The sequence below is a fragment of the Orbicella franksi genome, chromosome 13, assembly GCF_964199315.1.
Source record: "Orbicella franksi chromosome 13, jaOrbFran1.1, whole genome shotgun sequence".
Classification (NCBI taxonomy): Eukaryota; Metazoa; Cnidaria; class Anthozoa; order Scleractinia; family Merulinidae; genus Orbicella; species Orbicella franksi.
This window is the reverse complement of record NC_138157.1, coordinates 18,494,434-18,512,271: the sequence shown is the minus strand read 5'-3', so window position 1 is coordinate 18,512,271 and position 17,838 is coordinate 18,494,434. Positions and strand designations below refer to the sequence as shown.

General features: G+C 38.2%; 1 protein-coding gene across 1 annotated transcript; it reads left to right on the top strand.

Annotated features, from left to right (window-relative positions):
* The first annotated feature begins 68 nt into the window (after window positions 1–68).
* LOC145465608 (uncharacterized) lies at window positions 69–17,838 on the top strand. Its single transcript, XM_081449385.1, has 12 exons — window positions 69–635; window positions 10,467–10,527; window positions 11,917–12,055; window positions 12,476–12,563; window positions 12,669–12,756; window positions 13,317–13,414; window positions 14,115–14,211; window positions 14,786–14,888; window positions 15,529–15,575; window positions 16,171–16,284; window positions 16,973–17,090; window positions 17,752–17,838. The coding sequence occupies exons 1-12, from the start codon at window positions 542–544 to the stop codon at window positions 17,836–17,838; spliced, it is 1,134 nt and encodes a 377-aa protein (XP_081305511.1). The 5' UTR covers window positions 69–541.

The following is a 17,838-nucleotide window of genomic DNA, read 5'->3' as shown; positions in this document are numbered from 1 at the left end:
GTACAATTAACAATTAACAATTACAATTAAGTAAAAAACAAAAGTATATACAATCAAGTTCACCCGATGTAAGTTTGACCGGACTAAAAGGACTAAAGTTCAAAGAAAGATGTGTTTCTTTTTCTAAACGAGCAAGAAAGACAACACTGGGGGCAAATTGAAACAAAATTGTTTATACCTCGTTCGTTAACCCATTGGTCACGGAGCTAATAGTCTGGGCGAACCGACTATCAGTCGAACTGGCCCTCGGGCGAAAAAGAAAACCGCAACTCTGATAAACACATGCCCTCGACGCTCTACGTGTTGTTAATCACAAAAAAAAAAAAAAAACAAAAAAAACAAGTGAGAATTAAAGAATAGGGGAATAGTACAAGGTGCCAAGTACAAAATATAAATGTCGTACCTTGAGTAGTCAACGAAATAAGGAGGCGCGATATTTTTCGCACGCGTACCCTCGCCCATTGGGTGTGGTCTCACCATTTCCCTCTCGACCCAGGCCTTCCGAGTTAGCGTTGCAGGAAGGCTGAACGTGCGCTCGATCATGGCTGTGCATCTGTGGCTTCGAGCAGAGAAGAAACCGAATGAAAGACGTACTCATATTACTCCAGAGAGGTGCAAAGATCTGGTTAAGGCAGGTTAGGATTCTCGAGTTTATATTTTTCGTCCTTTTTTTGTGGGGAACAATTCACCGTGGTGGGGTTTAGACCTAGGTAACGTGTAGGTAAACAAAAGTTTCTTTAATTTTCTATGAAAGCTAAAGGTTCAGCATTGGGATTAATTTTTGGTCGACGTCACCCGAGTCATTCTGAAGTTTCCTTAAAGTTTTTTTTTTATTTGTAGTAACACAAGGGAAAACAATGCTTACTTACAACACTAGCTCTATTTACATTGTATTGCTCTAATTTACACTATTTATAAATTACAACATCTAAACGACTTACACTATTAACAAATGCAGTTACACGACTTACACTACTAACAAATACAGTGACGACAGGGGCAAAGAAAAAAGAAGAAAAATAGATAGTTATCATTACAGCTTGAGGTTGTACTATAGAAACATACAAAACAGACCAAAGGCATGTGGTACATTAAAGGTAAAATGAGTTATGCATCTGACAGGAGATTAGAAATAGACTAACGGGTAGGAGATAGATACCGATAGGTATAGAAAATATAATCTAAAATATTAATTAAGTCCTCATATATCCTGTAAGAGGTTTCCATTTCTTTGTGTCTCCACTCTTTATTTTTATTTCATATTGTGATTTTAGTTTGCATGTGAAATGCGTAAAATTTGGATGATCATCTTTTGTTTTAGCGAGCCATATGTGATATCTTGCTAAGAGAAAGCAGTAATTGATGAGAAGCACAAATTGAGAGATATCTGGCCTCAGACCCAAAGCAGTAATATTTGTCAAAGCTTAATCTCTAGGAAGTAAATTTAACTTTTTCAGCCATTCAGTAAGTTCATTCCAAAAGTGAGATGTTTGGCGGCATGCAATGCATGCAGAAGCGATGACGTGTACGTACTACATGTATTTCATGTAATTGTTCCAAGAAAATTGGAACATAAACATACAGGCTGGTGGTTAAACTTAATTAAAAGTAAAAGTAAGGTACAACCTGTGTGGGAAGTAGCTGTATCGTAAGTAGCTTTGCGAAGTTGGGTTTTGAGAGTCCAAGTGATCGATCACATCGCAAGCTTACTTGTTCCCTTTGTTCAATTGTTCCTCTTTGAACTGAATAATGCAATTCACCTTTCTCCCTTTTGTTTACGAAATGACGGGCAGTGAGACTTATGAATTAAAACATAAATGTAAAAGAATATTATGATAGATGTCCCTAAGAGAAATCCAGTGGCGGCTCTAGACTTTCACCAATGCAGTTATTTCAATTCACAGATAAGTTTAGTTCAGATATTTCAGTGCTCATACACTGCTCTGACAGTGCTCATTCAATTGAATTCATCTCAAGACAGCAAAAAGTCCGGTGCTCAACAATAAGTAAATTTAATGTTGACCCTTGACCTATCGCCTGTGTAACTTGCTTGTAGATCTAAAGTTGTATGTATAGACGATGTGTTCGTATTATCAGTTTGCCCGTGAGTGCAAATTTATCCGATATTGCATAAAGTACAATCCACAATAAAAATCTTCTTTTAAACGCTGAAATTAAAGACACTCTGCGGATCCTACAAACTGCAAAAGACAGCTGCAAAAGATAAGTTCCTAGTTCCCCGAAACCAAAGATGGCAATTAAACTCTTTCTGCTGATCCTAGAAGCTGCAAAGAAATGAATAAACTTGCATCTCTCCAGATAAAATGAAACGTGTTGTTTACAGTCCATCAACAACATACACAAACTTGAAAACAACAAACAGTATTTTCATTGTTAACCGCGCGGCCATGGGCCGAGCGCGGTTCATGGTTTACCCGTGGTTTTTTTTTTTCGACTTCGGTGCGAGCAGACCCAAGCTTCCACTCGGCCAAATTTTGAGTCACGCAACCTGTGATGTTTACTCGCCAAAAGCTGTTGAAACAATAAATCTCATCTTTCGCGGGAATAAATTAAAAACCCAGCGCTCGTCAAAAATTATATTTTTTCACCAGAAATTTAGCTCGGAACATATACATATTTATATTTGTTTGAATCGTCGATGAAATGACCTTTTCCGGATATTTTTTCCTTCGGGGTCAACCGAAACCTCAGATTACAAAATCACGCCGAACCCACATGTTGCAAAAAAATCTCTTCAAAACCCTGACTTCGAAGTGATATAACACTTCAGCGTTAATAGCTACCACACATCGGCAGGCGGTAAATCTATTCCTTAACAATCCAGCTTTATCGTGTTAAAATTTCAGCGAAATCGAACAAAACCAGAATTAATTAGAATTTTTTTGTGACCTCACTTCCCAGACTTGTCCTAACAAAGGAAGCAACGGTCGCCCATAGCAACCGAAAAACACCAACATAACAAAGCCGATGTTTCGGCCAAAAAACTCCACAATTATCGCCTGAGAGTTTAAACTTGAATGGGAACATCTTTTTCGAACCTTTTTCAACTGATTTAGACGAAAGACTGGCCTCGGCGGGCTACAAAAACGACAAAGAGAAAAAACAGAACAAGACAGCAGAACAAGCCGATAATATTTCATCGCGTGGCTTTCGACACGAAAACGAAAATACAGCTTACTTCTGGATAAATTCAGCCTTAGAAGCCAGCAACCGGTCCCAAATTACTTTCTGTGTCCTTACAAATGTCCTGATTTCCATCTCCGAAAGATTTTGCCCCAATTTTGAGCAAATAAACATTTCGCCGGCGGCGACCGCCATTACGGTGGCTTGCATACTAAATTAGCTAACTTAACAAAATTCTCCCGAGGGGGGGGATACGACAAATTTGGTGAGAATCAAAAGTAACGCCAATTTTCTGTCACGTTTTCAATCTGTGGTCACTGGAGTGACCAAAATCGATACATCGGTCGGGATAGGGTTTTTTTATATGACTTGTGTGACTACTTTGCTAGCCCTTTACTCGTGGAAAACACCAATTAAATTTAATCATGACTTTTAAGAAAGAAAGCTGTTGTTAATAGTGTTATTATTGTGTCGTTGATATCGTTCATGCCCATACATATCCCGAAGAAAGTTCTAGATTAAGACCATTAAGTCATCGGAGATTTGTCAACGGCTACCACTGATGGTGCAATAATACAGTTTGTGTTGATCAAGTGATGTGATGTCTACAGTAAGAAAAGAATCATCAATGACTGCTTTGGAATGTGCACTGCGTTCCGACGGTAGTGCTAGGCGAACAGTTAAATTTTAAAAGCGCGGTTATAAGATCTAACAGATCTTCTTGTTTCTCTCTGAAATCAACACCTTATCTTGAAATAACAGACATTTGGCAATGCTAATTACCTCACCGGAAATTAATTTGTTTTAACCTTATACCTGTTTTTAATGAACCTTCCTATTGATCTGCCACTGACAAAACCATTATCTATTGTTTAATCACAACCACTCTTCCGTTGAGAGAAAATTTAAAATACCATATTTAACTACATTTGTAAGATTTTACAAAAAACTAAAACCTGCAAATGAATTGTAACTTGAATTCATTATCACTGCTGTAAACCTTCTGTTTTATTACAAAAATAACCTGTTTTCCATTGTGAATGTTTTTCAGCTGAAAATCCTGTGGTTAAATCAGGTCTTCTAGACTCTTCTAGTTGTTTTTCACAAACCAAACCTAATTTGTGCTCTTATCATGCGTGACAGTTATAAGCTGTTTTCATTACAGCAAAAGGATTAGTTCTTCAACCAATTACTTTTTTTAAAGTTGAAAGATACATAGGTATCTTACAGGTAAAATGTAAACAATGGCATAAACCAGAACTTCCCTCTTACACGACTTGAGTATTCTTTGGCTTTCATGTAAATAATGTGTAACACAACCATTGCTCTGTATTGCATTAAAGAGACCATAATCTAAGCTACATTAACCAGTTCTGGTAAAGACAAAACCTTCAGCTAGCTCACCTTTTCGCAACACTATTCTCCATTGCTTTTTGCTATCTCAACTGCTTTCACAGCGAACTTCTTCAGTGCTCCTCTGAAATTCTAGTTCACTTTCACCTCTATTTCAGCCCACAGGTACGTTTAGTTCAGCCCTAAACAATGCTCACCAATATGTAAATTTAATGTAGACCCTTGACCTACAATCTTGGACAGAATAAAATGGAACAATTATCCCTCATGCTCCCCAAAGCAGAGATGAAGGCACGAAGGAGCAAAAACGTGCCATTTTGGCATCATTGAAATGGGGGTAGGGGTGGTCCAGATGTTCCATTTATTTTGTGTAAGATTGTATTTAAGGTTTCAACATGACAAGACAAAGGGAGCCAGTAATTAGGAACTAATATGTCAACACATTTATCGGCAGTACAAGGAAGTGGTGTCTGTTGCAATCACGCGGGTCAGAGCTCAATCAAGCTCAATGATAACGTTGATAACTAAGTTTAGGTACTACAAGTAGAGTGTATTTTGATAACAAGGAATAAATAAAAACGTTATTCTAACCCCAACTTTTCAGAGTAGTACTGGGATTAATAACGAATCATATTAGTGCTCGAAAAGCTCAGTAAAAACATGCCATTGAAAAAAAAGAACACCGAATGAAGCACTGAGCTTCAGTACAAATTCCTGAAGACAACTTCAAATTTCACATTAAGTGAGATGTTTAATACAGAGCAATCTATCATATTTCTCAGGAGCTGATCAATAAAACTATGGAGTCTATGAACAGTCGTATCACTGCCATAATACGAAGTAATGACGAAAGACTGAAGTCAATAAAACTACCATGCTCTATAGGCACTTGCACTATGTTAAAACGATGCTTACAAGTTTAAGTGACGGTTTACAACATATTTCCTATGATTTATGCTGGTTTTTGGATGGTTTAAAATGGTTTTTGATGATTTTGGTGATCAATGAAATAAAAACTGAACTAAGAATATTATTTTACTGCCCTGCTACAAAACTGTGCTAAACTGTAAAAAATCGTCAATAAAAACTTGTAAATTGTTCAATTTGATTTCAACGTAGATTAAAAAATCGTGCAAGACTCTTTTTTTTAGAAAGAAAACTATTCTACTGGAAGAAAATACTTCAATAGACAAATATCCAATAACTGCCTGAAAAGTTAAGGCTTTAAAAATAATGGATTGAAAGCGTGAGGGCTTAAGTGGGGCATTGGAGTAGCGCATAAGTCGCAGGTCAAGGTGGAGTGTGAGAACTCTCCCAGGTTCGAGACTGTTGTCCTCTTCTGCTGTTTTTCTTTTTTTTTTTCTTTCTGAGGGTAAGTTGAAATGTTCTTTTTTTGTCCTAAAATCTGCTGGCAAACAATGCCAGTGCACTGCTATCAGTTCACTCTGCAGTCTCCCTCACATCAATGAACCCTTCCTTCAGGTACACCACATATTGCCACCTCGTCAGAGGTGCAAAAAAAAGTCAACCTGTGAAGGTATCAATAAGGTACTTTTAGAAGGACTGCAATTCAAAATTAAATTCTGAAAAACTAAGAAAGCGAACTTAATCAGAGATGTGCAACGTTTAATATTTTTATTTCCCGTGTGCGCAATACCAGCAATAAAAATATATTCGGCTTGGTAAAAGAAACAACTTCGCGTTTGGCCAACGCTTCAATACGCACTTATGCATATTCAGTTTTCTTATTAATAAAGTACATGACACACCAAAAATAAACCATGTCGTGATTTTATTTCAATTCTACTTGAATCGCTCACAGAGATCATCAGATTTTATTTCGGCTAACGTTCTTTTTCCTTGGTTATCGAACATACGACAACGGATCAGATGTGATCTGTATAGCAAATGTAGCTTCTTGTAATGCCAGTGTGGTCCTCAGACAATCTTGGACAGGATAAAATGGAACAATTATCCCCCATCCCCCCCAAAGCAATGATGAAGGCACGAAGGAGCAAAAACGTGCCATTTTGGCATCATTGAAATGGGGGAGGGGTGGTCCAGATGTTCCATTTATTTTGTCCAAGATTGTAGCTATCGCTTGTCCCACACACACAAGTTTATTTCAGATATCTCAGTGCTCATACAATGCTCACACAGTGCTCATTTGCTACCTGCCGGAGTGTATTTCCCTTCCACAGAGGGGTGAATAGTGCGCGACATAAGTGCGATGGACATAAGCAAGATGAAACTATGCGAAATCACTATCCAAAGGAATGCAAGCGCGCCAGCATAAAGCGATGACGTCACACAATACGTCATCGCTTAAAAGATGAATTATTGACTCAGAGGATGTGTGACAAAAACTACACTTATCATCGCTCTGTAGACCTATTCTAAATAGTTTTTTACATATTAATGTAGTTGCTTTTTTGACTTGTAATATTCTTGTTGTAAGTGGCTCATATTCGTGGTTGGTTTTCTGTAAATCTTGAAAATTAGAATCAGTCCGAAGAGACTTTACAGCCGTTATTAATCCGTAGAAGCTGAGAGGGCGAGGGTCTATTTCATACTTACAGCGGAAATCATTTAACAAGAGAAAGTTAATTGCTGTCCGGTCCTAAAAGATGTTTTACCCGAGTTATTCCCTTGGTGAACCAATTTTTAAAAAAACTGTCTTCTTAGCTATCTTTATTAGGGAGTTATGCCAAAGTTGTTGATCCAGAAAGTGATCTTTCGGTGTTATTTCAGGTTCAAAGTTAACTTCTGCCCAGATTCCTAACAGTTCTTTTAATAAACGGCACACAATGCATGCAGAAGCGATGATGTTTAAAAATTGTTCCTGGAAGATTGGAACATAAGCAGACAAACTGATTCTTAAACTTTTGTGTTAGAAATCTTAGGGGTTTACTTTTAGGGTAGTCCATTTTTGGTTCATTCAAGTAGTTCATGTAACAGGTCCATCTTGTTAGTCCATGTGCTAAGGGTCAGCGAAATGTACCAACCTAGAAGAAAGATTAATAACTAAAATAAAAAGCACTTAGCTGAAAAGTTCCTCTCTCTGAAATCAACACCTCATTATCTTTAAATATATTTGGCAAAGCTAATTACCTCGCCGGAAATTAATTTGTTGTTTTAACCACATACTTGTCCAAGAGAAAATCATTTTCTCTTGACTTGTCATATGGCGTGTGAGACCCGCTTGTCTATCTAAAATTATATGTATCAATGATATGTTATTATGAGTTTGCTCGTGAGCACAAATTTATCCGACACTGTATAAATCAAAATCCACCCCCAAATCTTCGCTTAAAAGCTGAAATTAAAAGCACTCCACTGATCCTACAATCAGCAAAGGAAAGCCGCAAAGTACAATTCTCTCTCTGAAATTGACACCTTATTATCTCTAAAGATATTTGGCAACGCTAATTACCTCACCGAATATTAATTTGTTGTCAACCGTATACTTGTCATCAATGAACATTCATATTGTCTTTACCCTGACAAAATGATTATCGATTGTTTAATCACAACCACTCTTATGTTGACATAAAATAGAAAACAGCACATTTCCAAAACTTCTTAAAAAAACTGAAAACTGCAAATGAAACATACCCTGACTTCATTATCACTACTGTAAACTGTATATCTCAGTGCTCATACAATGCTCATACAGTGCTCTCACAGTGCTCATTCAATTCAGACAATGCTCATTCAATTCACTTCAAGACTGACAAAAGTACAACTGCGCTACCAATCCGTAAATGTAGACCCTTCAGCTATTGCGTGTGCGACTTGCTTGTCTATCTAAATTTGTATGTATGGACGATATGTTCTTATTACGAGTTTGCCAGTGAGTGCAAATTTATCTGACGCTGTATAAACTAAAATCAAACCCCAAATCTTAGTTTAAAAGCTGAAATTAAAAGCACTCCTCTGATCCTACAAACAGCAAAGGAAAGCCACAAAGAAAACTGGCAAAGGAAAGTTACTCTCTCTGAAATCAACACCTTATTATCTTTAAAAATATTTGGCAACACCAATTACGTCACCAGAAATTAGTTTGTTGTTTTAATTGTATACTTTTCATATCGATTGAAAGCAGTCTGCTGATCCTACAAACAGCAAAGGAAAGCTGCAAAGCCTTCACCTATCACCTGTGCAACTTACTTGTCTATCTAAACTTGTATGTATGGAGGATATGTTCTTATTAGGAGTTTGCCCGTGAATGCAAATTTATCCGATACTGTATAAGCTGAAATCCACCCCTAAATCTTCTTTTAAAAGCTACAATTAAACGCACTCCGCTGAACCTACAAACAGCAAAGGAAAGCAGCAAAGGAACTCCCACTTCGCACTTTGCTTCCATAGGGGGATAAATCGTGTGCGACATAAGCGCACGGACATAAGTGCGACAAAACTGTGCGAAATCACTATCCAAAGGAATGCATGCACGCCAGCATAAAGCGATGACATCACACAATATGTCTTCGCTTAAAAAGTCATCCGAAGTTGTTATTGTCGATAAGGTGTCTCTAATGTTGTTTCTTTAAAGTTGAGCTAGACAACCTAATGAAACATGAAAGAACCGGCATATGTGTTTTTTCACATGCGTGGTTATAAATTCATTCCGCAAAAAAACATGTAATGAAAACCGAGTGCCTGTCGCCACAGTAGGGGGTTGTGGTACCGTTGGGGTATGGAGGGGAGGGGTTTTAGAACCCAAAATGTTTTTGCAGTGGAGTGATGGCGTTATTTATTTAATAAGAAAAAAATATATTGGTAAGCCTGGGTTTATAATTGTGTGGAATAGACACGGTTACAGTAGAGGGTCCCCAATACCCTGGGGGAGGGGGGACACTTTGCACATGAAATGGTGGGGATGCTCCTTGGAAATTTTGAATTAAACCCCTAAAGGAGACCAATCATAGTGTGGCACAGGATGTTTTCACTCCTAAAAGAGACCATATTTCAAATATATTAAATACATATTTTTACATTTTTTTGCGTGAAACCCTGAACAAGACCTTCACAGCTACATATAAGCTACACATGATGGTGTTTAGCCCAGAACACCCTAAGTGAGACCAAAATCTGAAATTTACACCCCTAAGCAAGACGATGAGCATCCCCACCCCTTTCATGTGCAATTGCGCCCCCCCCCCCCCCCCGGGCCCAACAACAGTACTAGGCTTCTTCAATCCGACCATCTCGACCAGAGTTTTCCCTTGATCCTGTAATCCCTATGATTTCTGTTGGCTAATCCTGATCCCAATCATGATTTCTTTTTACAGAAGAGATCCTTTTCAACAATCAAGTTCCAGATTCCCTTAAAGCAAACCCGAGCACTGACTATTAGGTTCAATTATCTGTCAGTATCTCTCCCCACCAAAATGATTTCATTATTCATTGGGTATTGTGTGGTAACAACCACCTTCCCGATCATTTTGATCACTGAAAAACTCTTCAGTCAGAGAGGGTAACAAACAAAGAAGAACATTAAGGCTGGTTTCCATATGATCGCAGCGCTTGTGGCAGTCATATAGGAACCAGCCTTTGCAATTAACTAGATATCATTAAGTGTCACAGCAATCTTCCCTCGCAGTTCATTACACATATCAGGATGGCATCCAAAAGTTTTCATAGATAAGTTCTGTAATTCATCTAAGTCACTGTTTGGCTATTTCTGATGTTCGGTTTGGTTCACTTTTCCTTCATGTTGAGAAATTCACAATCGATTTCCCAAGTGGTGTTATGTAAAATCGCCAGTCCCTCTCCCTTTCATAATTTCAATTCGGGATTTTGCCCCTTTTCCTTCAAAATCCCGAATCCTGGCCTTCAAATAGGCCAAATCCCGGATCCTGAAAAACCTATTGGGGACCCCCATAATAAAGTATACAGGACATTTATGCATTTTAATCTTGAAATGGAGAGAAAACAAAAGTTTCTTTTATTTACTATCACAAAAGGTTTTAAATTGACTGTAGAACACTCAGAGCAGTGTATCTTCAAGGATGAAGAATATTCAAGGTAAATAATAGAATGACCACCATATTTGTTAATTTCTTTTATCATATGACTGTGTGAGAAAATTACTTTGTAATTTGTGATTGGCTGAGTGCAGGCCAATTATTGTTAATATTTTTAATTTGCACCACAGTACATTATTTCCCCAGTCATACAATAAATGAGTAATCCTTTAAAAGCTAAAGCAATGAATGATTCCAAAAAATATCCATACCTATATCGTGGGCAGCTGATTGGAATTCTGAGGGCAAGGGGGGTTCTGTGAACTGGAAATCCAAAGACATGGGTGCTACTTATGATTGGAATTCCAAGGACATGGGGGGATTTCTAGAGAGGACTGACAAGAGTGTGAAAGTGCAAACGAACTGACCACACTGCTGACAGTTGTGGAAAGCAAGATACAAGACAAGCATTCATTGATCATGCATGTGTTCACGATCACTTACAGAAGAAAGCGGGCTGCACATTGGGCTCCAGAGGCCTTAAGTTGACAAATTTCTTATCAGATAATTGTTTGCGACGAATGCTGACCCGCCTTGCTTGTTAATACTACTTGTGATATTGACAGTTCTTTGAAATTGCACTTGCCTGAAGGCTGGTGTCTGCAGAGAGAATTTTGAAAATCACAACTGGCAAAAATCTTGAATTGCACTCATATTCATATGATTACCTATACTTATCATAACATCAGTCACATCAATGATAAATTGAAAGAAAATTTTACACTGATAGGATGTTGTATTGTAGTTACTGTAACAGATTCTGCAACTAACATCAATTTTAAACATATATGGAGCTTGCTAAATCTCTCATTCATAATTTCCTCAAGTGCTGGGGTGCTTAAATTTTATGCAGCAGGTTACGGCAAACATCTTTGGCATAGTGTTTTGTCTTTTTTGACTACAGTGGAACCTCGATATAATGAAGGGCCATTAGAGACTTGCAAAATATGTTCGCTATAACAGGTTTCTTTGTATTGATGTTTTTCTCCATACATTTTACTAGAATTACTGGGGAGAAAAATATCGTTCGTTATACAGAGGACTTTGTTATATAGAGGCTCGTCAAATCGAGGTTCCACTGTATTGAAATCCTTTAAAATTTAACATAATGTTCAGTGTGTCTCAGCTTCACATGAAAATTCACTTTGGCCAAAATGTCAAGCCTATTAATTTCTTAAATCATTTTAGGATGTATTCATGTACAGTACGAGAGGTGAGACCACAAGGGCTCTATCTGTTGAGTGATAGACCTGTAGTGTTGTAACCATGAATTAATATACATGTATCCGTAAAACCAAAGTGCTTGACTGCTTCCTAAAGACTCATGTGTTTAGTCTGTTTAATACATGAGTGTATGCATAACCTTTTTTTCTTGTTTTATAATGAATAGTATTCCAGGTGTAGAAATGGCCTCTTCTGGTTCATGGACAAGTGCTCCCAAAGAGGCCTTTATTGTTGGACTTAAAGAACTCCCCGAGAGTGATGATCCTGTCACCCACAGGCACATCTTTTATGCCCATGCTTATAAGGTGAGCTTTGAATTTAGGTTTTACTTTATTGAGTTTGCTTTGCCAAGTACAATGAAAGCAGTTTGATGTAGATAACAGTGTGTGGATTGGAAAATACTTTCTAGCCTATGGATTCCTCTTGAACATATCAGTTTGTCTCATGATTTGCCTGCAGAATCATTTAACTTACATACATGTACATGTGCAAGTGATGCAAACACGTACAAGTGCAGGCAATGTGATAAACACTCTCAACATTTTACTAGTCAACTCCAGTCATTTCTTGTATCCAGACTCCTTGATCTAGAGGTCCAGTGCACTTGCAATATTCAAACCAATATTAGGCCAACTCACCCCCTGTATTATACCTCAGTGTTACATGTCTTCGTAAATGAAATTCTTTAGCTGTCATGCTGTTAATTCTTTTTTCCTTTATTGAAGAACCAAACAGGATGGGCAGAGCTACTTTACAGGTTTGTTAAAGGAGGAGGAAGCATCTACGACATTGAGTTTATGACTGATGACGGTGGTGAGATATACATTACACAAGTCAGTCAGACAGTACATGCACATAGCTGTACCAGCAAAAACCATTGAACAAAAAATAACTATACTTCCTATTTTTTGGTACTAGGTAAGTGTGTGGTTCCTGTTTTCTCTACCATGGCAGGCCTTTGTGGAATGGCTGTTGGTGTTATTGCATGGTGTCACCAGCAGTTAAAGTGAGTTAACTCTAAGCGTAGATGTTGATTCAGGTTTTAACTTGACGATTCACTTATTTCAAAGGTGGGTTAGCACTGCAGCCCAAGGGGGCTACTACCTATAATGCCCTATGTGGGGAGGCTCTGCCCAAAAGGGGTACATGCTTCAGGTGTATAAAAGGGTAGGGATTTCACAAGTTGAGGTATATGAAAGGGTAGGGAAATCTCTCATTTAGGTATATAGTAAGTATTGATACATGCAATGTCAAATTCTCCTTGTTTTTCACAAAGAGAAACAAGGCTGTCTGGAGGGAGAATCTAGCAATTTATTGTAAGTCACTAAGAGGGCTTGGAGCTTTTTTCCAGGCTCCCCTTCAATATTGTTTTTACAAGGAGGCAAAATGTTTTGAACAGTTCATTATTAAACTTCTTCATAAGAAAACATTTCCTCAAGATAGTCACACTGGGTATGCAAAATCATCCTCACTGGTTAATTTTCTCAGTGCCTGGCCCATAAGTGCCCGGCCCTTGATGAGACCCTTGAGTGAGATATGAAGGATTTTCCTGTTTTTATTTTTTAGCCCTGATGTTGCTCTCCCATCAGTTTCTGCTTATGGCAATGAAGATCAAATGTTAACGTTTGTAAAATCCCAGTTAAAAGAGATTGCTAAAAGAAAAGGTATTTAAAAGTAATTTAATTAATGTTTGATCACTGTGTCATTGAATTGCCATGATGTACTTTTTAGTGATTTGATTGACATTAGCACTCTGTATGTAATATTGTAATAAGAGTCTGGGATAATGTGTACTAAAGGCATCCTCACTTGAGTGTTGAGTGATACCCTTGATCCACCCCCATCAACATCTTGATCAACATCTCAATTGATAGTTGGTCAACATCTCGATTGACACTTGATCCATACTTTGTCAACAGTTGGCCGAAAGTTGGCTGTGTCGTCTGTCTCGTATGTATTGATCAACACTTGATGGTGTGTCTGCAAGAATTAGTAGACTCTCAACCGACTGTCAATCAAGTGTTGATCAAGATGTTGATTGAATTTCGATCGAGGGTATCGATTGACACTTGACCATGGATGCCTTTAGTACACATGATCCAGAGTCTCAATCTGTCAATAAACCACTCTTGATTCCTCATGCAACATGCCCCCCCCCCCCCCACCCACTTTCAATTATAGCGTGACAGTGGTTGCATGAAAGCCATTTAGAGATATATGTGATAAAATAGTTTTATATCCTAAACAACAACCCCTTCCTCCAATAACCAGTTTCACTGAGCACCTGAAATTTATCAGTTCCCTAAAGTACTAGATATAATGATCACATAATTTTTAATAAGTTAATTATGAATTAATTCGTAGGTGTTCCTGAAGTGATCCCTCGGATCTTTGTGATTGGTGCTCTGGGTCGCTGTGGTAAAGGAGCTGTGGAGATGGCACATAAACTGGGTGTTCCGAAGTATGCTAATTTTTTTTTTAATATTGTTTTGTTCGGGATTTGAGGATGTTTTAGGGTACAAATTTTCTGGTGGACCCTTTTTGGGTAGAAAGATTTCTGCAGGACATTTTTAGGGTTGGTAAAAGTGCACTGTAAGTATGCAAAAGAGGTGCCATTTTCTCTGGACGGTATATGAAATGTTTACCTTCTCTGCTAAAAATGGTTTATGTAAGGGTAAGGGTTTGAACCTTGGGATAGGGTCTCCCTGTATAAAACTTGTTGAGTACTTTCCCTGTGGGTGGAATTCTCCTCTTAAACCCTTCATTCAAAAATCAAGCAATCTATGTTTTTTTGATTCTTGGTAATACTTTTAAGGGTGCTAACTTTGTACAACTCATGTTAACTAAATTCATCTGGAAATGTTACACTCTTATTCTTAATAATATTATTTCCTTCATTTGAATGAAGGAAATAATAAATGGTGTCAATTTACACTGATCACAAATTATTTAAAAATGTGTAAATTAACCCAAGTGCTAATGTCCATAACAGAGTATTCTTACCAATATGTTTGCTCTACATATGCTGTTCAAAGGTCACACATAACAGAGTGGGACATTGCAGAAACACAAGGAAAAGGACCGTTCCCAGAGATTTTGAAGTACGACATCTTTGTGAACTGCATTCTTCTCAATGAGGTACTGGTCGTAAAACATGATTGTTAATTCTCTTGGCTGTGTTATATCAAGCAAAGTATTAAGTAAAAGCAAAATTCTCCAAGACAATTTAAGGGTTTCCCCTGCCCTAATAACATGGGAGCCTTCCCCTGCCCCACCATCCACCAGCATTGGCACCCAAAGGACTTGTACGAAAGAAGCATAACGGTTGCTCAAGGCATAGTGCCAACCCCCCCCCCCCCCATCGGGAGGGGAACTCCCATATGAAAAGGTTAGGGATGCTTGTCGTCTCACTCAGGGGTGTAAATCAAGGATTCTGGTCTCACTTAGGGTGTTGATGATGAAACGCTACTATTTTTAGCTGTCAAAGTATCTCTTCGGGTGCAGTCAAAGAAATGATACTAAAAGAAACGATCTTATTTCCGCTTTTAGGCATCGCCAAGAGCAACTCTGGCTTCTGATTCAGATAAAATCATGTACACTACTAATTCTTTTGTAGATTAGTGACACTCACAGAGATTGAGAATAAGCGAGAAAGATTGTCATATTTGTGGTAAAGATAAACCAACTCTGCTTCATTTTCATCTTGAGCTATCGTGATATTTTTTGTTGTTGAGAATTTCAAACAGTTTTCATTTATTTGATCCATGAATTTCTTTAGAAAATTCCACCATTCATAACCAAAGAAATGTTGGACACAGATGAAAGGTACTATTCTTTCAGTTACTTATTTAAAGCACTACTTCACGTTATAGTTTTTATCAATTTTCTTGGAATAGTTCAAGTTTCTTAAGGTACTTTGGGTGTCAAAGGCTCCTTGCGCTGGTAGAAAAAGTATAATAATTATTTATTAATCACAGTATATAATTCTCTGGTGCAGTGCCATTTTGGTTACTGTTAGAGCCCCGTTTGGGACAATGTCGAGAGAAACATTGTCTGAAAAGCTACAGAGATTACAAAATTGGATTGTCAAGATCATCACCAAATCGTTGTATTATGATAATGCATGTACTGTCTCAGTCCCTCCGTCAGACGCTACGGACAGATGACCTTCAAACCCGACGAAATATGGTAATACACTATAGGTCCACCATAGGTTGTCTCCTGAATGTGACTGAAGTGTTCACTAAGTGTCTGAAACTACTTATTACGGTCCAAGGAGTGCAAACCGAGAATATTTTGAAAAAGCTTCAGTTATAAGGGGGCAAAGGTATGGGATGAACAACCAAATGAAAATTAAGAGCTCTTCCTCTCTGTAATTGCCAGACAGACCCGGGAAATGTTTTTTTCATTATGTTTACAGATCGTTGAGTATTGTAGTGGATGTCAGCTGTGATCCAAACAGTCCTAACAATCCTTTACCATTTTACGACACCTGTACATCGTTCAAAGATCCTACTTACAGAGTTAACCTGTCGTAAGTGAAACTAATGTAATATTTAGTATGTCAACCTACCCGAACCAAAATCTTTCATACCCAGCAGAAATCTATGAAGTGTGTCTTGTTGGTTTGTGCTTAGGTGTGTTACGAACTCATTAGAGCACTGCACTGGTATCACAGAGGTCATGGGTTTGAATCCGGCCCGTTCAAGCCTGAGTTTTATTTTTATTCGCGACTGCGTAAGTTGTACACAAGACAGCAATGATCTCTCATAAGAGAATCATATCCGGGTGTGGAATTTTGGGAGTCTCATTACATACCTTTCTCTTACCTGCGATGTGGCGTTCATTTTTTCGGCTACTGATCGCAACTTCCTCCTCCTCCTCTTCGAAGATGTAGTGAGCGCATGTTTAGGGCAATCGGATCAACTAAGAAATTAAAACAAAACACATAACAAGTCAAAAGCGCGCAAAAAGACGAGCACTATACGACACGCAACAACACATTGTATTTGATAATTTGATTGTCCCAAAACATCACGTCCTCGCTCAGTTGTTGTAGACAGTTATAGACACGAGAAAATGTTAAACTGCGCATGACCAATGTTTGTCACTTAAAAGTATGCCTGATTTTCCATTCCTTACATTGGAGGCTTAGTATAATTCGTTGACCTGCAACCTGTATGACTGATGCAAAAACTAAGTTAACTTTTCTTACATCACAGGAAGTCTTCCAAGCCATTAGACGTTGTTGCTATTGATCACTTTCCTTCCCTGCTACCAAGAGAGAGCAGCACAAGATTTGCAAATGATTCTACCCCACATTTGCTCAAGTTAGATCAGGTAAACTAGTGAAATACCGGGTTTACAGAGCCGTGTAACCCATTGGTCTAACAAGTGCCATTGCAATGTTTCACTGTAATGAGGTTTGAAAAGTTTGAAATTCGTGTTACTGCAAGACCTAAATGACCCAAATTCTCGCTTCAAATCAATTTAGATCCCGCCCACACAACACCGGAGAAATTTGAAATTGCAGCTTTATTTCTACGGTTAGGCCTTGCTTCCACACTAATCCGTCACGAAGACCGAGATTTTCGAAAACGCCCTTCAAACCGGGGGAATTTGAAAACGCCGGCGGAAATCATTTTGAAAACGGAGCTTTTCTAAAATAGTGACGTTACGATAATCATGTGATTTCCCTGCCATAGACAAATCCAAAATAGCCGGTGATTGTTGCATTTTCAAATTTCTTCGGCGTAGTGTGGGCGGAAAACATTTGATGCTTTTTCAGAGTGAAAACACCGTTTTCCAACTTCTCCGACGTAGCGTGGATGGGGCCTTAAATTAAGTTTTAAAACGACGCACAGAAAACGGACAACAATGAAAGCGGCCAAAATAAACTTCACTTTCTTATTTATAATTACACCACTTTATACCAAGCTTAATGGACCTGTTTGTTACTGGACACCACGAATTGACTCCATTGCCTTGTTTTTGTGTACAGGTCGACAGTTACTGTGTGTGGGTTAATGCCAAGAAAATGTTTGACCAGAAAGCAGCCGAGGCAGAGAAATTCCTCTCCAAACAATAA